At 31.4% G+C, this 24,728-nt stretch overlaps 1 protein-coding gene across 1 annotated transcript in view; it reads right to left on the reverse strand.

Annotated features, from left to right (window-relative positions):
• Positions 1–269: 269 nt before the first annotated feature.
• Positions 270–24,728, reverse strand: part of LOC148280511 (semaphorin-2A-like) — a gene marked incomplete at its 3' end in the record, with an annotated part of 365,649 nt that continues 341,190 nt past the window's right edge. The window contains exons 9-10 of the mRNA XM_088228263.1: positions 10,392–10,650; positions 270–525 (exon numbers count right to left, since the gene is read on the reverse strand). Of these exons, the coding sequence (XP_088084389.1) occupies positions 270–525; positions 10,392–10,650 (515 nt within the window). The remainder of the gene's footprint in view (positions 526–10,391; positions 10,651–24,728) is intronic.

Below are 24,728 nucleotides of genomic sequence, written 5' to 3' on the forward strand. Positions count from 1 at the left end.
TTTAATTAAACTCGAATATACTCAATATAATTCTTATACTTCTTAATTTTATTGAATTGTTTTAATTTTATTTGTTTATATTTATACACTCACAAATATAATAAAAACTATACAAAATGATTACAGTAGAACTCCAATTATCTGAATCAATTAGGACTGGACCCCATTCGGATAATTATTTTGTTTTCTCTAAAAATGGGTCTATTTTAATTAATTATCATCACGGTCAAAGTAAGTTCTTTGACTGTCATCATCCGTTTACGGGTAACCAAGTCTCGCATCCGCTTGACAGTGAGAAGTTGCATGTGGTCACACTCGGGCGGACGCTCCACCCACGCAGCTTCATGGTCGGCAAATACTTCACTAGCTGATGGTTCCGTGTCTGCTTCGACTACTTTGACATGAATGTCATCTTCTTCTTCGACACTTGCTTCTCTCACACTTTCAACGAGTTCATCATCATTGGGAATTTGAAACCGAGGGTCTGACGAACCACATGCCACCCACTCTCCTATATCTTCAGCACTAACTTCAGAATATCCAGAAAATTTCTAGAGAATGTTTCTGAATTCTTAAAGTCATTCTCATGTTTCATCTCTTTTTTTTTCTTGAGCTTCTATATCTTTCAATATGTTCCATGCACGTCTTTTTGTGACTGCCTTAACTATGCTCTGAAAGCCATTCAGATAATCGGTTATTCGGAAATTCTGAGTTCGGAAAATTGAATTGACTACAAACAACTATCAATTGTACAGGAAGGGATATTTAAAAAATATGTTATTTTAGATAAAGTGCAAACAAAATATAACAATAACTGTAACAAAGACATAAAATAAAATCAACGTAATTAACCAAAAATAAAATATAAAGTGGAGTAATAATTTCCTAAAAAAGTATTTCGCATGTTTGAGAATCAAGCAGCTAATAATATTCTTGGCAGGTTTAAGTATAAAATGTTCTAAAATATTTTACGATGATTTACCTTTTTATGTCCTGTAAAGCACTGTCTACTAAAAAGTGTTTTAGTTAATGGACGAGTAGTAGGGAAATGTGATCAAAACTCATTGTTAGGGGAGAATTATCCTTAGAAAGATAGATACTTACATCCTGACAATAATTGTACGTATAAAGTTTATTCATAAAAAAATATTTTATGTTCACAACAAGCTTTTAATTTATTAGAAATAAGCTACCGTACCCACAGACGTTTAATAAACAGACTCGTTGATTCTTTACTAGTTCTATCTACCAATTAAGTGCACGGTTATGAGATTTTTTCGTCTGGAAAATCAAATCATATACGACTACTCACTGAAAGATGAAATATTATCGTCTGTGTCTGTGAGATTAAGGTATTGTACTAGACACTAATCTTTCTTTTGCAATTCATATTGAATATGTTATCGAAAAATCATTAAAACTCCTTGGATTTATAAACAGAAGCACAACTGACTACAAAAATATCAATACCCTTAAAACTCTCTCTTCAGTTCTCTAGTTCGCTGCACCTAGAGTATTCATTTGTTATCTGGTCTCCATATTATGATGTTCACAACAAAAGTACTGAATCAGTTTAACATTGATTTTCCAGGAAAATAGGCTGGAGGTTTGGCTTATCCTGAGATTAATATACTCGTACGTATAATGAGTTAGAAACCAGCTCAAATATATCTTCCCTTCAAGACTGTCGAAATAAATCCGACTTTCTAGTCCTATTTCAAATTCTCAACTCACTCTTTGATGCGCCTGAACTACTGAGCCCAATAAAATCAAATATCCCAACTAGAAACCTCAGACAAAACTTACTCTTTCATACCGATAACCATAGAGCTAACTATGGTTTTCATTCCCCAATGCCCAGAATTTTTAGGTCTGCCACCAAGCATACCAGTCTTGATTTTATTGATAACAAGTTGTATTCTTTCATGCGATCACTGAATCAAATTCAATTATAAACACCTCTCTTTCGCTTCCTCTTCCACCAATTCTACTATATACCATTGTGTGTTTCTATTTTATTTTATAATAATTTTATATGGATAAATATGTCGTTAAAAATGCCCATTAAGTGTTTAAATAAATAAATAAAATAAATTAATGTCAGATTAAGCTTATATTGCGTTGCCCTCAAAAATTCGAGAAAAAGATGGATCAAATCACAATATGCAAATATTTCCTTAATTCACATTTCTGTGTTACTTGTCACCATAGCAACGACACTTTCAACGGCTTTTGGTGAATTATTAAAGTTAAGGCTGAAGTCTGGTTAAACGAACGCAAAATGAGGAAATCATACGATTTTGACATTTTAAAACAAATGTTTTTTTTTCAATCACGCAATAATAAAAAAATAAAAACAATTAAATTAGACAAGAACAATAATTTTTAAAAATAAATGCGTAGTTAAATACACATTCCTCTGGTCTTCAAACTGTTATAATCAAGAATACCCTAGAGAAACTTAATAGGAAAGAGCCATGGATAATATTCGCACTCTCTCATGAAGAGAAACCGAAGAAATTTCTCCATCAGAATAGAGTACCTCAACTCAACTCCTTACATAAGGGTAAGATGTCCAGTGGAGAAAAAAAACATTATAAAAAAAACAGGTTTTAAAATACATGTTTTTATTTCTCACTCTAAGACCCGAAAAATTATATACATTCGCATTCGCGCCAACCCTTACACGACGTGACGAACTTATCTCCATTCGATTTTCTTATTCAGGAGTTTTCTTAAGAGCAGCCGGCGAGTTGAAATCACTCGTCCAGGGATCTGGTTCCAATTCACACACATAACTCAATTCTCCATCTGCTGGACACATAAAAGATTCATTTCTATTAAGTATAGATAATGCGGTATATCCTAAGCTGCCGAATGTTGACCGCAAACAATATCCCACACATCAAACAAAGATGGCGGAAACTAATTGAATCGTCCCGCCAAAAGTGTGCGCCGGAAAACATTAATCAAAAATCCACCCAAGTATAAAATTGAAAAGGACCCATCACGGTGTGGCAATAAAAAAATACGAATCAATTTTACGCCAGTGGCGAAATTTTTTGATGGGAATATTCGAGTTCATAAATGTTATGCGAAAGTTGCGGCGGGAAAATCGAAATCGGGCTGCGCTTTCTTTTGCATTTGACAATTTTATTATCGATTTTTTTGACGTTTCGTAGCATCGACGGCTCGGTATCGTGTATATTTTTGATTAGCGCTGATTGGATATGGCGGTATTATTCATTTTTTAGTCCCGGAAGTATTTCTATTCGTATTTTTGGAATTCTAATTGTTCCGCTTGCCGGCGGCAGTTTAATTACAGTCATGAAGTACGAAGCGTTTCGATTTTGATTCGCGAAAAATGTTTCTCAATATTCCCATTAATGTTCCATCTGTTTGAGTACCTACGTATCCACATGCACGATTTTTATATTTTCAATATTCGCTATTTCAAGCGGACGGTTATTGAAAAATTAACGAGCTTCGATATGGCAAGGTTATTTATTTTTCTACGTTATTTATACAAAACCGCCAATACTAACATATGCATTTTGCAGGAAAATCAGTATAACATCCGTAGAATTATAATATACCAGAAGCCGCGTAGAATCGTGTTTGCATACATTGCACTTTGTCCAAAAGTCTGAAATCCCGTCTGCGGGAATGCGTAAAGTGGCCGCGTAATGTTACCAGACCACGAACAATAACAAAAATATAAGATTATTTTGTGTAATGTGATGTGTTTACCAATAAACACATTTTAACGACTGATAAAACAGGTACTTTTATTAGAAAAACGTAAAAAAAACATTGTGATGATAGGATAGGAATACCATCCTTATTGAGCCACTGTTATAAGGATGATATTCCCATCCGTATTCTACCACTATGCCAAGGCGTAACTTTATTCCAAGTTTATGAGTAAGGCCCTTTATGTTAAAAGTAAATGCCAATCCACAAGGGCTTTCGTAAGCCTTTTGTAAATTAAAATTTACCATTCGTTAAGTGTATATTTTTTTTTACTAATAAAATCGGTCCATTTAATATAATCAAAATGAGAGAATAACTCACATCCGTCTTTTCGTTAATTTAATGAGTTAAAAACGTATTAAGAATTTTTTGATTATTTTTATTCTGCACATAAATGCCAATGGAACGAGATAGTAGCTCTTCTAGTTTGGCAAAGACGATTTTGTCTTTTTAATGAAATATTTGGGTTTATACGGTTTCCCAGAAAATTTCAATTTTGGTAGCTATTTTTAACGAGTTGTGAATAACTCACTACTAGAAAATGGAAATCAAGTTGTGGAAGAGCGGGGTGTGAACCTCGAACTTTTGATCCGTAAGTCTACGACACTGGCCAATTTGTTAGAGGGCACTATTAGATATACTTCTGTGCAGAGTATATCACGTGGTAGATACGGTGGATTTTTTATGAAGTAAATGAGCTAAAACCTTATTTTATGACAGCCAATAAACCCTTTAAATGACAAAATGGTCTAGACTTCCTTAGCTTCTTCTCAAAAAGGTTCTTAATTTCCGTTTTTTAATTTACTACTGCTAGCATCACGCCGTTTTTCCGTAGGGGTAAACAGAACTGATTAAACGCTATTTTATAGCTTCTTCTAAATTCACACGAGTATAACCAGGCTTGATACAGTGGTTGAACTGATCATTTAACGTATTTAAAAAAAAAAGACCACATTATCTTTTACTGAATATTTTATTTTTTCTTTCTTATGTTGTACAAAAATATTACAAAAATATGTCCATTGTTTATTATAGGAGCAAAAATTCATTAACTTTTTTTTGTATACCCACGAACAGGCCATGCTTTTGTGGGATTTTTTGTTAACTATTTTTCTATAAATATGTATTTCGTTGTTATGTAATTATTCTTCATTTTTCTAATACGCTGTTTTATTGTCATGTTTATTGTAAGAAAACAAAAAAATTAAAAAATTCCTTTGTTTATTTCTTTAAGCACTTTATATTCATAAACAGTTTACATACCTACATATGCATAAGGACGGGCATATTGCCTTTGGGCAATTTCTTCCTACCTACCCAAACCGTTTAATTCGAGAAAATCAGTGGTGTCTGAACATATTGTTGGTTGATAAATAGTTTCATTATTTAACAAAATATTGTTGAAAATATACATTTTTGAAGAAGTAAAAATTTACTAAATATCTACACTATACTATGAAAAAAAGAGGGAGTAAAGAGTAAAAAAAGGGGGAGGAAAGAAGAAAAACTTTAATATTTAGGAACTGACATTTGACACGTGATTAAAATGTAAATAATGAAGGGGCGTCTCTCTTAGTCTTTGTTTTTATCATTATTTCGTCAATCATCACCTTAGTGATCCTATCTTGATTTCATCAACATAAACTGCCTCTTATTTGCATTCTCGTCTGATTTTTAAATTTGTAATCGTTTTAAATACATGTACAAACAAAATTCAAATAAACATTTTGATATCCAAAATGGTGTGTATTTAAAGATTTCGAAATTCCCCTAATCAAATAAATAGAGTCTAGTTGTAGTTAAGAGCAAAGTAAATCCATCTTGATGGTAAAAACGAACAGATAAAGCGCTTTTAACAGGAAAAGCCAAAGTGAAATTATCTTCTAAGGGTAACGTAACATTAGTAAAGAATTGCACCCTGTCGTGTAGTTATCCGACGCTAAGTATGGAGCTTAACGTTGCTCGAATTGCATATAAATTGCAGTTAATTTAGGCGAAGAAGCTGGATAAGAAGATAAAAAAGATGTATGAAGATTTATGGTATGTTTTTAGTTAAAAAAAAGTCTTTTCTGTCCCACATTCGGTAAATATTTTTTTCGCCATTTACATGTACTTCTGTTCACGTTTTGCTCCTCGACGGTATAATCTTCTTATTATGTAATCTTGTCCAGGTGTATTATATGTGAGTGCATTTGATGTAGCTAATCATTTTAGTCCGTATTTGGACATTTTTGAGTAGTTTCGGCCGTTTTTAAGTAATTCCTTCCAAAAAATTACTCCTTGGATCAGTTTTGGGGAGAGCCGTCACACGTTTGGTTGTATACAATTAAATGAGTAATTTATTTTTAAATTAATTTCAGCAGAGAGGGAAAACATTTTTGAGAAGGGAATATGGAAGTCTAGGCATTTACAGGGCTTATGGCCTGTCATTGGCTGGTTTAAGTAGCCACTTTACACACTGTGTAACATTCACGATTCTGCCTATGTTTGAACATCCACATTTCCTTAACTCTTCCATCTGTTGATTTTTGTGAAGTGATAGAGCTTAAACCTTTATCACGTGGGTGAGATTCATCCGGCTGAACCAAATCACCTACTAGGCAACGCCTGAAAACAATTTCCCAATTTTAATACTTCTTCTTTTACCAGGTAGTAATTCAACAATGTTTGAGTATGTTCAAATGCTTGCAGACTGGCTGGCCAGTCTGCAAGCATTTGAACATACTCAAACATTGTTGAATAATTTATTACTTCTTTAAAAACCTCAATATTGCAATCATAATGACAAGAAAGTTTTTAAATAAATATGTATTTGTGATTTAATTATAATGCAGGTTTTTAAGTGATATTTGTAAATATTATATCGTATTGGAAAAATAACAACTTTTCATACTGCAAGGGTGAAGTCAACAATATAAACAACAAATATTTTTTTGTTATATTTATAATGACCTGATAAAAACTGGGTACTTCAGTGATCAGAGAACAATCAAGGATGTTACACAATATGTATAGTGGTCACTAAAACCACGAAATAAAAGGTCACAAGTCCTGTAAATGCCTAGACTTTCACATTAAGCTCTATAAATTTTCTATCCTTATTGTAATTTGTTAATTAAGAAAAAAATAGTCAGACTCACATATTTTCTACAACTTTTCTAATTTTGTGTGAACTTTGGTACAAATTTTAATTTAAGTTTCAATCTCAGTCGGGGAAGGAGAAATCTTTGCTTTAGTAGAAATGTGACTTGAATAGGGATGGAAGGAACTAGAGACGAAGAAAACGGTCATTGTTTTAGAACATAGGGAGAAAAAAAGACAAAGGAAACTCTTCAATGTATCGCTTACAAGCGAAATAACGCCAGGAATACTAACACACCGGACTGCCTGTATCAATAATTTTAAAAATTCACTCTGTTTTACTTTTTATAGGGGAAAAGCATCAGTTTTTTTTAATTAAATACTTTAAGTTTTCACGATTTGCTGTCTGCTCTACCAAAAACGGTTATATATAAAAAAATATACTAGAACCACTTACTTACTGGTTAATTATTAAAGATTCTACAGGTTGTAAATAAAACATAAAAATTAGACAGCTAAAAATTGAAAAAACGATAAATAACAAAAAAATATTGAATAATCAAATAGACAGGCGCAGTTGGTTAGACGGCAAACTGTAAAACTGGTAGTGAAACTGAAAGTGCTATTTTTTTTATAAAACATGAAAAATAAACATGGATTGGTTTGTAAGAACTGCTTCCACAGAACTGGTAAGATCTAAATTTGCACGTGCGTGGACTTGTGAATTTAGTACTGAACAACCACCTATAACAGACTTAAGCTGTTCCTTTTTCCAGAATTCGAAAGAGCGAATTGAATTTAGCTTCTGTTAGCGCATAACTGCGCAGGCGAAAGATTGTGTGTGGGTTTAGCGATATTTTTTTGATGTTATTAATTAATGAACATCGAATCCATCTCAGATTGCTACGATTAACAAGCTGTTTGTTTTGTGATCGAAGTTACTGAAATATTAATAACTTACAGGTGTTTTTATCATAAAAATAAAATTAGCTACCAGAGGTCAAATTTTCACGGAAGCATTGGTAACATCCAATATATGGACAGACCGCGCAAGCTTTATAAATTTACACACGTAAATGATAATGAAGAGACGGCAAATACGTTCTAATGTAAAACTTTTATTGGAAGTTTCATTGGAGAATATTCAAGATACCCACACAAATCCATATATATACATGTCTGGTTACATCAAATCAGAACTAAGGCACTCTCAGTAATATGAAATCAGCCATCAGATCTGCGTCGAAATCCCAAAAGTGAAGTAAAAATAATTTTATTACGACCCTCGAATGTCCGGGCCATAAAAAATATCTTCGCCACAAGAGCTGTTCGTCAAATCTGGTCACGTGATCAATCTTGTAGTCTAGACACTTTCTAAGTAAATTGACATCGTAATTGGACAGCCGACTTTCTCAGTAAGTGGGGTAACTCTTTTAATAAATCACTGACGTAAGCGATCCGTGAACAGCAAATTAATATACTGCCTAAATAATGCCTGATAACGTAAACCAAACATGATTTTTGATTCGGTGAAAAGATTTAATGTAAAAATTTGGTAAAGTATAAAAAAAAATTTCTTGAAAGACGAAACACATCACATAAATGTATATTAAAAAAAAAAGAGAAACTAAATCCAATAAAAACGTTTTATTTTTTATGCCTTACAACTTTAATATGGAACTCTACCAATTATCTGCACACACAATACGTAGATTTGATGTAGTTTTGCTAGTTTGGAATACAGTGGGTCCTCGACTTACGGCGGTTCGTTCGTTCCAAAAAAATCTAGTTAGCCAAAAATCGCATAACTACAGAAATGATTTATTATTTTTTTATTTATTCATACAAACACATATTAATATATTACAAAAAAAATAATAACGTATCCCAAACTTTATAAGGCCAAGGGCGCTGTGTTAAATTGGGATAAAACATAATGGAAAGCGGAAGGAAAGCAAAGTATTCGATATAATACATTAAATGTAAATTTGTTTTCCTCAAACACGAAAATAATATCTATGTAAAATAAAATTCATGACATATTATTCTATGTATACACTAGGTTAAAATAAAAATATTCACATAAAAAAAATTACACGATGTTTATTCTTAACGAAAAAAATAAGTATTTATAATTAAGTGTTTTTAATCAAACTGGATCTTGCTGTCTTGTCGGTCATTCGCTAGATTATTGGAGCATCTAGCCGTAACTGAAAGTTTTGTCAGAATAAAAATCGACTTAAAAATGTCCTCATTTCTCTTTCGTATTCGATTAAACCTCCCAAAACTGAAGATTGGGGGTCGTTAGTGTATCTTCGTAATCACTTGGGAGAATTTATCTTCAACTATACCATAATGATAAGGGTATGACGTCCTTAACTTCTGATTGTAATCGTGGCTGTAATAAATGATAAAGGTTTCAGCTCTTTGACTTGACAAAATCCAACAGATCAAAGAGTTTAGAAAATTTGGATGTTAAAACATAGGCAGAATTATTAATGTTGCACAGTTTGTAAAATGGCCACTTAAACCAATCAGTACAGGTCAAAAACCCAGTAAATGTCTATATTTCCATATTCACTTCTCAAAATTGTTTTCCCTCTGTTATAATAAATTTCGATTGTTTAATCTTTATATAAATATAATTCCTCTGTACGTGTGATGTCACCGTACTCCTCCTAAACGGCTTAACCGATTTACGTGCGATTTTCAAAGAAATATAGATCTTTGTGCTGTGCATGTTCGTAAATATTAACATTTTCAATATAATATGTAAACAAGTAGTTAAGAGCATAAATGTTTTATTCATCGATCTACCAGGGTTACATTCGAGCAGAATGCATTTGCAAAAAAATGGAAAAATGTTTTTTTTTGTGTGTAAAAAAAGTTTGTTTTTGAATGTTTACAAACGGCATTTGTTTTTTGTGGATTTCAATCAGATTCTTTCTTTAAATTCCTTATAATTTGTACCTATCTACTTATTTTTATTGGATTTTAGGTGACAACAAAATAAAATAAAATTCAATACATTTTTAAAAATCGTATTCTTACATAAGTACACCCCTTTGTTGGTGAGACACCGGAGTTTGACGTTTGCAAAAAGAATGCCATATTAAAAAAAAATATTTATTCTATGTTTTGGAATTCAACCATAAACTAGTACCTACTTAAATTCAATACTTTTTGAATATTAACAATGTTTAGTTTTGGAATTAAATCACAAACAAGTACCTAGATGAAAAGTATTTTTCCAAGATAATAGCAGGCAAGCCAACGTTCGGGCAGGACAACGTCTGTCGGTTCCGCTAGTTTTGTTTTTAATTAATATCCATAAGTTACTGCTTCCAATAAAAAACATATATTTATTTTATATAATTATCTTGAAATAGTACTAAATCATCATTTTTTTATTTGTCGTACCCAATGGCGCATGGAAAACTTCATTTATACTCTCAGTATAATTTTTAAACTTTTATAGTTGCAAAACAGCGATTATTTACTATACAACTTTGTCAATTTAACCTTCTAATAAAAAAGATAAGAAAAAATCATCATACCTTATGAAGTTGAGGACGGTGTCCGGAAGCGTTTCCGTATCGTTTACACAGGTTCCCGGTCGTGGTTCCGGAACCTTGCTGGGGATAACCGGAAGCCAGGCTGATGAAGAAGTGGCCTGCTCCTTGAACTTGCCCTCGAAAGCTTTCTGGATGTCCTTGGTGGTAAACGTGCAGATTGCGGATCCCATAAGACCAGTTGATGCCGTTGTGAAAGCTCCATAGAAGCGGGAATCATCGCCAGGAATTTTGTAGATGCTCTCTGTTAAACAAAAAAAAAATATTAGTTTCATAATCACCGTCTTCTCTGGAACGAAATATACAGTTATGCCTGTTAAAACGGGTTTTAGTTAGTCTTTAAAAATTTTTTTTCTATTGCAATATAATATTTTTTAATGTTTTTACTAACTTTCCAAAAAAGAGACTAGCTCTTGTGCTTGGAGAGTAATTTACACTGTTATATTTATTTAGTAATTTGACGTAATATAATTCCGAATATACTCCATAAAATAAACATATAAAATTACAAATAAAAAAAACAGAAAACAATAGTACAATAACACAAATAAAATTAGAATTTTGTCTCGGGTTCAAAAAAAATATTTAAATTTACTTTGCATTCATTTTCTGATATATTAGATTTAATAGGGAATTCCTTAGGGAGTTCACTGTATTTTTTTGTTCTCTTGAAAACAAAACTATTTTAACCATGACTTATTGTTAGCTTAGACGAATTTTTAAGAAACTCTCTTCTTACTTTAAATGCCTACGGTGCCTACATGGAAATTTTAAAAATATGAATTTCACAACTTTTTTATGCATAAGATTATTTCTGTAGAAAATAGTTCTTTGGCGTATAGTAACTTTTAGTACCGTTACTAACAAATTATAGGTATTTGAGCATCTGTTAAGTATATTTTCATCGTTTATTATTACTGCGCTTCTTGCTAAGAGGACCTGTAATATTATTTATAACAAAAGTCTACGATGTATGCAAGGAAAGCGATTTGCTGATGAATGTTGATAAATCGAATGTAATTTACGATACAAATGTTGATGGATGCAGAAATTGAGGAAGACCGAGAAAGACATGGCATGACCAAATCCAACAAATACTCGAAGATGAACGTGTCAACAGTCGAAATAATCGGCGCGCGTTCACGAGAAGATGTATAAATGTAGAGGTTGCGAGATCTGTATGCAAAGACGAAGTGGTATGGATTTCTATCCTATCTGCCTACCATTACGGGGAAACAGCGTGTTCGGTCATCGGCTGGTTTAAGTAACCACTTTTCACACTGCGTAACACTCACTTCGCAAACATCAATGCATGGAAGAATTAAATTAATATACTAGTAGATGTTGAAATATGGGCAGAATGGTAAATGTTACACTGTGTGTAAAGTGACCACTTAAACGAGCTAATTTTTTATGCACTTATTTAAAAAAAAAGTTTTATATATTTTCATTTATTTTTTTGAATATTTGTGTATTTTGTACATAAATTATTAATATTGTAATCCCACAGCAAGCACAAGAGGTTGCTTCTTTTTTGGTGTGGTATTTTGTGTCGTTTATTGTTTCTGTACTTTTGATTTATTATGTATTTTTTTTGTTAACATGTTGTAACTTTATATTAAATTAAATAATTTTAAACATTTTATTAAATTTAAAAAAATGACATGTCATAAACGCTGTAGATGGCTAGACTTCTATATTCCCTCCTCTAAAATGTTCTCCATCTCTGTTTTAATATGTTAATCCGTGTATATGTAAAATCGTATATGTTGGATCATATATGTTAGATCGTGTATGTTAGATCTTAAGAGTGTAATTTGAAAGCCTGATAATGTTTCACTATTCAGTTAAAAATACTTCTCAACTAAATTGAAAGTCATCTCACGTTTTAGTTTACACAAAAATAAAATATAAAAGGGGAAAAAATGTATTCCGCATCAGAAAAATTATAATTCCCATAATGCACACTTTCCCACATCCCGAGAAATAATCTTGTAAGCGATATTTGAACTTATCACAACCAGGTAAGGACTAAAATCGCCCGCAGAAGAATTAATCCGTTCAGATCGAAGAGCAAATGCGTCGCTATTAGCCATACAGGCATTTGGAGGGTTTATATGTTTGTATAGTAAGGGTTACTTTCGTTTGCGAAGTGAATTGGATTTGATGAGATCTGTGAAGAGACATTTCTCGAGACTGCGGTGAGCCCTTTAAAAGGTTTAAGGTTTCAATTCCTATAAATGGGGATCTGGGTAGGGGAACGTGTTTTCGAATACTCACTAGGAAATATTTTATTGAAAATTGAGAAATGTAATTCGATATTTTATAAAATGAAGTCAAACAAAAAACGGATATTTCCTTAATATGAAAAAAATATCATTTACGAATAAAGCATTAGCTTTGTGGTCAAACATTTCAATAAATGTTCGAAGTAATAATAATACTAGCTAATTTATAAAGCGCCGTTTTCGTGAAAATTCAGAGAAGCTTTACAATTTAATACTTAAACTTAGATTCCAAGATGGTAAGAAAGTTTCTTATTTTAAGATGTTTCTCTTAAGATATTATGGACTAACTTAATTAAGCATTATCATCCTTCATATTTACACATTCATACAATACACACATGATTTCATATATGTGTATATGAGAACTTAAACATATTTATAAAAAAAAGTTTTTTTTTTAACATGTTTTTTAATTTGGGTTTTAAGCCGGAGCGTTCTTGACAATTTGTCATCGATGGATAAGGTGGTTAATAGGTTTTCTCATTAAAGTTTAAAAAAAAAACAGGGATTTCTTGATAATCATTGTTCAATAAGACCATTTGTTTTCACGATTCACGACACATTGTCACATAGATACAGTACTCACTCACCCATCCACATCCTTACACACACCCTCACATTATGAATAAATATACACTTACCCTCACTAACATGTACAATAATAACACTAATACACTAAAACAAATACTTAAAATAAATATTATTTTGATATAATAAAAGTTATCCTTATAATGTAATTAAGACATTATATATTATATAATAAATATTTCGACCGACATATTGAAATCATCATATAAATTCTATGTGTTTTTTATAAGAAAAAAAAATGAAACCAAGGCAAAAGTTAATGTTTTTCACAAAAAGATGATAATATTAAATTTAACTGGGAGTTTAGTTATATGGATTGCGTTTATTCAAATTAAAGATCCGTTTACATATTATGTAAAGTTTGTGATTAATTTTAGAAAATACATAATTATAACAAATGTTTGAATGTGATAAATAGAAATATAGATAATATTTTATGAATTTAACTTTAGCAATAAAATAAGTTGAATTAACCGAAATATTGAGTGTTGATTGTGAACGGCGCTGAGCGGAGAAAGTCTGGTTCCGCTGATTTCCGTTTTCTAGCAGCTGGTGGCGTGTTAAATTAGTGTGGTGAAATTCCTGGCATTTGACGTTGTCAGTGTCCATGACTACATATAATGCTCTCTTATTTTCAAATTGAGGGTATTAATAATAAAGGCAGTGAGATTTCAGTTGAGGTCTGAACTGACTGTGACTGTCAATGATTTGCAAGTTTGGAGGGAATTGTTTCTAGGCAGAGGGGCCAGGTTCGTTAAAAAAACAATATGCGAACTTTGCCTTTAGGCAGCGCCAAAGTTTGACAAGTTTCCTTCTGCCTGAATAAAATGCTATATTGTATATATGTAGTTTACCAAATATATAGATTCGATAGGTATCTTGGATCTATTTCATAAAGGGATTTGAATGCTGTCCATCGATGCTTACCCGTCTTTTTGTCAAGACACTTATTCCACTAACATGCCAATTCCACTACTGAGACTATAGTAGTTGCACAAAAATATACAACCGACGTGCTGATAAGACACTTGCCTCTAGAAGCTAACATCATGGCTTCGATTATAATTTTAAAATCGTATTTGGTAATCAATTTTACAGATAACTCAATTTATGTTTTTATCAAGTACGACAATTCAGATGAGTCACTGTGATTTTTCTGCGTATGCCTTTATTCACGAATCGTACACCGGATATTCTGGAGGAAAATAAAGGTAGTAGAAAGGGTGGGTAAGGGGTGTATTTTTCAATTTTCAGACGCGTGACTGAAATGGACGATGGAGAAAGTTTGTCACGTGACACGGCAGTAAGGGTGAGTGCGTTAAGGGTGGCTTTCTCAAACTGTAGGCTGTTTGAACAGTCGTTTGCTGTGCACGGAAGTTGAAATAAAAATGAATGAAAATAAAATATAAACTATGAACTTATGAGGGTTGTTTTGTTTATCTTTTCATTCACTTTCAGAGTTAACGTAAGATCAAAACAAAATGTAAATATTATTATAGTAACAGATATTTTAATTTACTGTAAAAGCTCTGAAGAACAGCAAAGGTTTTTAGAAATAAAAAAAAAATATATTACAACAGAAATGGAAGCCTAGGCATTAAACAAGTTAATAATGTGCCATTAGTTATTTCACTTTGCATACATTCACCATTTTGAATTAAACCCAGTTAATTAATGCATCCACACTATTTAAAACCACCTAAAGATTGGTAAAGATATCCGCTATGAAAGCAGTGTCATCAAGTACATGATATTTTCCTTTATAATTTAATTGAAATTACCAAAGAAGTTTTTTGATCATCAATTTTATTAGTTTTAACTCTCCTTTCCCGGTGGCGTGTAGCTAGTACACATTGTATCAAATTACTTTCAGTCTTTATCAATATAATAAATTATGCGTTGAGATTTTCGATCTTCCATTTACATGTCAGTTAAATATTTTTTTACTAAATAAATAATCCGTATTGGGAACAGAAAAAGCATTTTATCGAAAATCGGAGATAAATCACATATACGATAGAAAGTTAACCAATGTGTCGCATGTTGCGGAGTACGTAGTTAAAGAGTAATTCTCATATATAATTGTCTTCCGTACTCTTTACGCTTTACTCTCGATAGTTTAGGTATATTCGGGATCAAGAGAGACAATTTAACGCGTCACACGCGCAAACAGCAAAGTTTCTAGTACTTCTCCCAGACGCCAACTAGTAGCTTTCCGACTTTCGTCAGGAGGGGTTCGTTCGGCCACGCTGCGAGTATGAGATAATGGGTTTTTCATGTTTTTAGCAGGTAGTGTGGGACAGTAAAGACAGGTTGAATATGATTAACAATTTTTATTAATATTTTAAGAGTAATACTTGAGTTTTTATAAAAGCCGTACATAACTTTTGCTGGAAAAATTGAAAACGAGCTGTAGTAGAGTGGGATTTGAACCTGAAACCTTTGGTCCGTGAGTCCATAATCCTTTCCATTACTTTAGGAAATGAAATCAATTCGTCTTGAAATACAACATTTAAATATACAAATGAGTTAATGTTTTCTTAATTGTAACGACTGTGAAAGTGTGTTGAGCCTTTAAAACACGCATAAAAGAGCACATACAATCATGGTCTAATAATAAAGATAATTCAAATAAACATTCCGTTGAATTAAAAAATAATGTAAAAATAATTTATATTGCACCTAAAAGCCATAAACTTGACAAACTAGAAATTCTCGGAATTAATATATTAAAAAATAAACCCGACGTAGAATTACTTAATGAGCAGACAACACACGTGCATTTCCCATTACTTTACCCATTTTAATATTTTTTTACTAATGACGTTTTACCCTTTGTTTTTCAGAAATCATAATTGACAAAAATCATACTCACGAAGGATGGGGCACTAAAAATAAAATACTTTTACTCATCAAAATAACATTATTTCAACTCATTAGTTAACCACGGTAAAATAAATTAATATCGATCCTTAAGATAAAAAGAACTTTATTTAATTAACTTTTATATAATTTTGAATTATCTATCCTTACCTCTGTTTTGTATAAATACATTGAACTACTTAATAAATATACCTGTCTCGAAGATGTCGCGAAAGCGATGAAACCGGTAACTGGATATTTCAAATTTGAGGATTAAAGTATCACTCGTCTTTTATTTATATAATAAATTAAAATGAACTTCCATCAAGAATTTTTACTTACAAACTTAAATGTTTCAATATTAAATATTTTAAAACCAAATAATTAAGAAACACAATAAAGTCTCCACGAAATAAATTTCAAATGGAATCAAGCAAAAAAGCAAAAAAGCAAATTTATTTGTAAATTCTTGCTAACGTATTTTCAACGTTTGCGAATAATATTAGGAAAGGGTTTCCAGGCAACTTTGATAGAAATCGTTTTAGGAATCTATTATTACATTTAAGAGATGTCACAGAGTGGAGGGGGTCAGAAAACGGTAGATTTTTACTGGAATTATTTTTCAAGGGGTAGGCAGGGTCCACTATAGAATTCAGTCGATCGTGCGTTATTTTCAGATTAAATAAATATTGAAAGTACCCAAATTGTTCCAAGCTTATCAAATAAACATATGCAAAAAAAGGAACTAAAGAAAAGCCTTTGATTGATGTTTTCCGATATAAATGAATTATCAGGGAGTACTGAAATCAGGGAACTTACAGGGGACTAGACGTTGACTGGTTTCAGTAATCACTTTACACAGCGTATAACGTTCATTATTGTATCAAACATTCAGATTTCTACATACCCATAATTTTTAAAAGTTATTTATGTTTATCTAAACATAACGAGGATGCTTTCACAATGTTTGATACTTTCTTATCCTCTTGAGGTCCGAGATAAACTTGGCCTACAGAAAAACCTACTTTTTCTAAAAAAAAATAAAAGGGGTTTAAGTAAAATCAAAACTAACAACATTTAAAAATAAATATTTTAGAAATATTTATTAAATAATCATTATATAATTGTACTAACGTATTAAAAAATAACTTTACAAAGATTAAAAAAAATATATATAAAAATAATCTTTCATAGGATTATCTACTCAAAATACTTTCTCACTTATATAATTTTTTGGTTAAAAGTTTTACAGCTGGACGCCATTTTGAGTAATTCACACTTAAGGATTTTCGACCTAAACAATAACCAATAAAATTAGCCGAAAAAATGCTTTGTGTTGCTTTTACAGTCTAACAATATATTGGAAAGTTGTTTAAAAGTAGTTCCAGTGTTAAAAAAATAATTTACAGAGTTGAAAAAAAAAAACTGAAGTCCACATATGTGTACTCGGGGATACTAGAGGTTACAGATGACCTCTGTTGACTTTTTGGTGAAGCTTTAATAGCATTTTTTTAAATGTTTTTAGGACGGAATTTATTTTGTCATGAAAATTTTTTTTTAAATGAAATGTTTATTTTGGTTTAATTTTCTTTTTTAATCGAAATTTGTATTTTGCATAAATTTACTATTTTTATAAAATTTATATATTTAGATAAAATTTCATGTAAAAGGGAATATCAATGGAGAATACGCGATGGGTAGGTTTCTGACATAAACAAATAACGTTTTAATTTGAGCCCTAAATTCTTTTTTTTTATAGATTACACTAAAAATTATCAATTGTACAACTATCTAAACAACAAACATACATTACATTCCAAATAAATGTCAACGGCTTTATGAAACAATCAAGGATTTTGTCAAGCCTAAATATTTATAAAAATAAACAACAATATTAAAATTAACCATTCATTTTTATATTTTTAATAAATAAATATAGTTACATAAAATGTTTCACGTTTTTTTAAAAATATTATTAAAATCTGCTTTCATATATTTAGTTTATCATAAAACTTTAACTTTCCAAAAAAGATACTAGCCTTGTGCTCGGAGAGTGGCTTACACTGTTATAGTTATTTAGTAAATTGGATTTGATTCATGTTTAATAAATTTATAAATAAATAGAATGCTGTTTTTACTCGTTTTTAAAAATTAACTTTGAATTTATTTAGTGATATAAAAGTTTTTCTAGTTTTTAGTTAGTTGGAGAGATAATTTTAATTTTAATTTTTCTATTGAAAACAAAACTTTTCTGCCTTTAACTTTTGTGGAATTTAGGATTTTTGTTATATTGATATTTGATTGACTCAAATTCATCTCAAATTCATTTATGTTTTCTTATTGGTAAATCTTTATAAAATAATTGATTTTGTAAAAAGTGTCTACTGAATGAACATTAAATAAATAATTTGACGAATTAAACGTTATGGACTTCTTAAAAATTACTATAATAATCAACCTTTTTATTATTTACAGAAAATTTAATATATTGGCATATGCACCACCCATACACTTGATTTATTACATTAAAACAGGACCAAAAAAAAGAATATCACAAAACTCTTGATATTAATATTGAATATATAAAAATGACCTGAAACTTGGTAAGTTGTAAAGATAATGTTAAACCAACTCCATTTATTTTGTAATATGTTAGCCCAAGAAGGTGAAATTCCGTTTTTGTCATAAAAAAATTGAACAAAATAACATTGATAAAAACAACTGGTCCAAGAAGAATTAATCTAAAATTTTATAAAAATTTATATAGAATTTCTGGCTTTTCTTAGTAAGTACGTAAGTGAAACTGTTCAGTTGGATGAATCTAACCTTTCAGCATTTTAGTGTCACAAAAAACAACAAATTAAAAAATGAAGGAATTGAGAATGTTCAAATATACGAATAATGGTGAACTGTGCGTGAAATGCCCAATTAAATTAGCCAACGACTTAAATATTTCCTTATTTCAATTTTCTTCACCTTTTTTGTTAAAATATGTTAGAATAAAACTAAAAGTTTAAATAATTTAAATAAAATTATAAGTGATGCGTAAAAATATTAAGTGATATTTTAAAATGTTTTTTGTGTTATATGATGATTGAATGTTATCATTGTTTGACATATATTTTGAAATCTTCATCTATATCATAAATGAAGAGGAAATTATATTTTTATCTCGTCAAAAGAAAAAAAGAAATTGATATCAAATAAATACACGCAGAGAAAATGAAATTTTAGATGAAAGAGAAATAAACCATAGAAAACATATCACTCATCTTGATTCAACTCAACCCGAACAACCCGTGACATTTTTGTACATTTTATAAGGAAAAGAAATGAAACACTGAAAATGATTTTAGGATTCATTATTGAAATAAGTAAGTGAACTTTCAAGACAGGTTATAACATTATCATTACATCAAATCCAGCGCATCTCAATCATCTGCTACAGGAAGGTAAGGCCAGTCCAGGGACAGCGAAATATTGCAGTTTAAGCACTCCATCCATGTACATAAGAGTGAGCCGATGACGTATGAAGTTTTTTATTTTTTTTGACATCAAAGTGAAAGGGGTCTAAAAAGTTGCATTTTGAATTTCATTGAACGTTAAAATTATTTAAAAAAATATTCCTTACTACTTTTGGCCCTCAACAAAAGTTTGAAGTTCATCAATGTCTGAATATTTTGTTAATTATCTATATTGATACAATTATTTTTTGTTAGTAAATGTATAATTTAATTTGAACACGTTTTAAAACTACCTGAATGCAAAAAGTTTACACTCTGCGGAACTGATTCCGTTTAGCGCCTGGCGAATATTGACGAAAACAATGGCTCATTAAAACAATGTTACCGTACCTATATTTACTACAAAATTATTACCAATTTATTACAAAACAAAGTGCAACTTACGCACTAAGATGCATATTAAAAAAGATTTAATGCAGATTATAAAATTTATTTGGATTGATTTTCTTACTTAAATACGAAATTACAGCCGGTTTAGCGCAAAAAATTGTCTTTTTCGAAAACTTCCAAGTTCTGGTTGAGTGCCGAAAGTAGTATCGAATATGTTTTGGCAACTTTTTAGACCCCTTTCATTTCAAAATTCGGAAAAAAAGTATCTGCCCACCCTAATGTACATTGTAGGTACATATACCAAACAATTTTAAAGATCGTGGATCTTCGTATCGGTTTCCTTTATGATAAAAAAACTATGTTTTTTGTCAATAAACCAATTAATTTTATAAATATCAATTTCATACACCGCAATTTTATTTGCATTTCGATTTACTGATTTCATTGCCGCTTTCACTTTGAGTTTAACAAATTTTATAAAAGGCTTATGTCGTATATGTATATTTTTCCTTATAACCATAATACATACGAATGGTAGCAAAAAAATCTCTCTATGTGATGTTTTGCATTGTAAAGCCATGTTCAGAAACCTCACCATGAAATTAAATGTTTCTTAGAGTAAAAATACGCCACTGGTTAATAGAGCCGCCCATATGGAAAAAAAACCATTCTATGATATATAGTTACACTTTACAGCAATACAATGGGCCGTTAGTACTCGGGTCGAGAATTGCAAGTGCAAACCGTAACCTTGCGTGACACGTTTGTTGCTAAACTAAAAACCGTACTAAAATTTTTGAATGTTTTTGTTCCATGCAATAGAGCTAAAGGGCTTATTTTTAAGTGGGAGCGAATTCTTGCTCTGTGAAATTCTCTAATTTTTACCACGTGTCAGAAAACAGTTTTTATCTCTAATTTCCCATAGCATTGAACTTTATCATTGCTTTAAAGAAAAAAATATCTTAAATCTCATAGATAATATTGTAAAATGGGGAGATACTACATCTTCGCCTTTTTATTTAACACGTGGAGTCCGAGAAGGAGGCTGTCTGTCTCCGGCGCTTTTTAATATATATTTAGATGATAGTATCGTGCTTTTTAATTCAACCAAAGTTGGATGTCATTTTCTGAATTCGTGCGCCCATCACTACCTGTATTCCTGGACAACAATAGTTTAACGGGAACTTTAAAAGTCAAGTATCTAGAGCACATACTGACTGATGATTGTAAAGATGATCAGGACGTAGAGAGACAGAGAAGAGCCATCAATGTCAGGGCCTCTTTGCTAGCAAGAAGCTTCTTTCTGTGCAGTGACGAAGTGAAGAAAATCATCTTTACATCGTATTTGATGTCCATGTTTACAGCGGAACAATTGAAAAATTATACGCAACCAGCGTGGAATAAATTAAGAGTCACGTATAATAATTCATAAAGGCAATTATTTGGACAACCTAGGTACTGCAGTGTCTCCAAAATGTTAACAACTGGACGGGTAAACACCTTTGCTGCCCTACTTCACCAAAGAGCCTGGAGCCTATGGAAACGCCTGAAAGTTCTAATAGCGTGCTTCTCTAAACCAATGCAAGGTGGATCCTTTAAACCTTGTTCGAGCGATGGCGGGATATGTTTACACCACCATCATCTTCTTATTATTTTTACTAGCCCGTTTCTCTCCACTGCTGGATATAGGCCTTTTCCAAATATTTCCATGTTTTTCTGTGCTGGACACTCTGTTTCCATCCATGGCCCACGAGTTCGACGACATCGTCAGTCCATCTCCTCTGTGGTCTCTCTACTTTCCTTTTACTTTCGTAGGGTCTCCAGTTTAGTATTCTGGGGGTCCACCGATCGACTTCTTGTCTCGCCACATTACCCGCCCACTGCCATTTTTGTCTTTCCACTCTTTCTGCGATTTTGGTCATCTTTGTACGGCGTCTTATCTCCTCATTCCTTATTCGGTCTCTTAAGGAGACACCCAATATTTGTCTTTCCATAGACCGCTGAGTGCACTTAATTTTCCGAACACTTCTAGCAGTGAGTGACATGGTTTCAAGACCGTATGTTGCCACCGGCGATCAGTTGAGACCACCATAAGTGCTTCAAATATAAAATCTATTAGATAATTTTGTTTTATATGGTAGAATTGACTCTGGACTTTGTAGTCATTTTAGTGGGATAAAAAAAAACAAAGAAAGATATCGATTGCCTTTTAGATACCTAAAAAAATCTTATTGATTGGCTATTCAAGCTGATACTTCATCATTGGTTTAAATAAATGAAGTATTTTTTTGTTTGCAAAAACGCTTAAAGTTCGCTAACCAGCCCCAGCCTCTCCTACGTGGAGAAATAACACGAGGAACATATTTCTGTTATGTCGCCAAAACTACCCTAGATTATACACAATGTCACTAGTATTCTATTGCCTTCCATGTAACCGATACTATTCTTCCATTTCTCCATTACATTCCGTGTTCTTACACTGCCATATTCGTCAGGTGTACTAACGGAACTGCGATATAACAGGGGTGGCCAGAAGGGTGGAAGGGAGGCAGGTTTGTTGCAGGGGCGGTCGGTTATTTTTTTGAGGTGTTCATACGTAAAGTCATCATCGTAATCTAGATCATTTTTTTAATATGAAGGGTGAGGTGTACAGCCTTACGCTTCAAGTGACAATTTAACCCTTAATGGCAAAAACTATATTAAAAATGTATTTTTATAAACAACCCTTTTAGAGATTTAATTTTAAAAACTAATAAGTTAGAAAATTGAAAAAAAAATCTCGCATTTTGTAAGATAAAATATAGTTTTAAATTAAAAATTTAATTTCCTTGAATTGATATATATATTTACGTATAAATGTTGAAAATCAAAAACTATCAATGATAAAATAAGTAATCATAAAAAATCACATGATTAATTTACTAGCCAGACAAGAAATAACATGAGCCGACGTTATAATGTTAGTATAACCCTAACGGCTTTTTTAAATTATAAATAAAATAAAACATTGGCTTTACGTATGATGTTTGATTAAATGGCGAACAAATGCTCTAGTAAATTTAAGAGCTAACGTCGGATTCTTATCACCCCTGCTAAGGATCTTCAGATAAGTTAACATAATCTCTCTAAATAACACTGTCGATGTGTTCCTACAGCAAAGGCAAGCATTCAAGAAGCAAGCGGTGTTATCACTTCTGGCTTGAGATGACACACTTGCCGTGTTTGCCTGGATCATGCCATGACTACCTATTGTACATTTAAATAGATTCTAAGATTGCTGAGATAAAATTAATTTAATATATTATATACCATTAATGCCAATCTATAAAGGCTTTTGTATTAAATTTCGATTATCTTTTTTTTAGAGGTTCTTTTTTGCGCCCTTTTTAATACTGCTTTATTTTTAATTACGATGTAGAGAATTCAGGAATCTGCGGATACCAACTGGTAACGATCGTTCGCTACAGTAATGTTCACCTTAAAAAGGATTATTATTTATTCTAAAGCTTTTCATTAAAGTATTATGGCACGTCCCTGGTAGGTTAGGGTGTATGGTCAGGGGACGAATCCAAGACGTTCGTGATTCTACTGCCAAACGCCCTGTTAGTGGACTCGAAGGGGATGTTAAGGTATATATTTTTGAAAGAAACACGATCAACAGGGGACGGGGTAGTTTTTCAATTCAAAAAGTTTGGCCACCTGTATGCTTGAGGGAGTAACGAGATTGATTTATCGGTATTATTTTTATTTTTTATATTTATTACTATGGTATTATTAACAATTTTGTATTCACATTCGACACAAAAAAAGATACACAAATCATTATCATCATTATTTTTTTTTTCTGTACCAAGTATGCATAGAGCACTGCATTATAAAACTAAATACGGCGTATTTTAACTATCTTTTACATAAAAAATTGATTAGTCCTAAGCTTACGGTGCCTTAACACTTAAAACTAATATTTTACGTCCACTCACAAAAATGGTTGATGAACGTACCAACCGCTACTCAATGAGCGTGAATTATCTTAAAGCGATTTTTTTATTCAAGGTATCTAGCCGAGAGCAGCCATAGAGTCGAACACACTCGCCAAGGGTTATGGTTCTGTTTCATACACATAACTATATTATTCATCCACCGTATATACGATAATGCACAGCATTTGCTTCACCAATACAGTGCTCTATGCATCATTGAATGCGAAAAGGAAAATAATGATACTGATAAACTCAACTCTAAGTTTCTAATGCAAAAATTTCACATCTTAAGTTGCTATAAATAAATAATTTTTTTAGACGTACCATGCATTTTGATTCCTTTATAAATAAAAAAAAAGATTCTGTATTTTTTATAAACAAGATTAATGCATAATTTTTAATTGAAATATCAACCGTTCAATCATTAATTCAACCATTCATTATTTTATTCATTCATTCAACTACTAATTCATTCGAATGAATTATTAAATTCAAACTATCATTTGAATGATTTTGGTAATCGAATGTATTCGATTATTTTATTCTAATAAACCATCTCTAATTTTAAACAATTTAAAAATGAAATTGAGAAGATATTTATTTAAGATAAAAGATAATTAGAAATCGTTTTATTTTCATTTATTTTTTTGATGACTCGGTTGAAGAATAACAATCAATAATGAACAATTGATTCAAACCACACAATCAAAAATACAAAATTTAATATTATTTTTGAAAACAAGGTGTTAT

The sequence above is a fragment of the Micrasema longulum genome, unplaced genomic scaffold, assembly GCF_059751315.1.
Source record: "Micrasema longulum isolate JH-2025_06_02 unplaced genomic scaffold, ASM5975131v1 h1tg000573l, whole genome shotgun sequence".
Lineage (NCBI taxonomy): Eukaryota > Metazoa > Arthropoda > Insecta > Trichoptera > Brachycentridae > Micrasema > Micrasema longulum.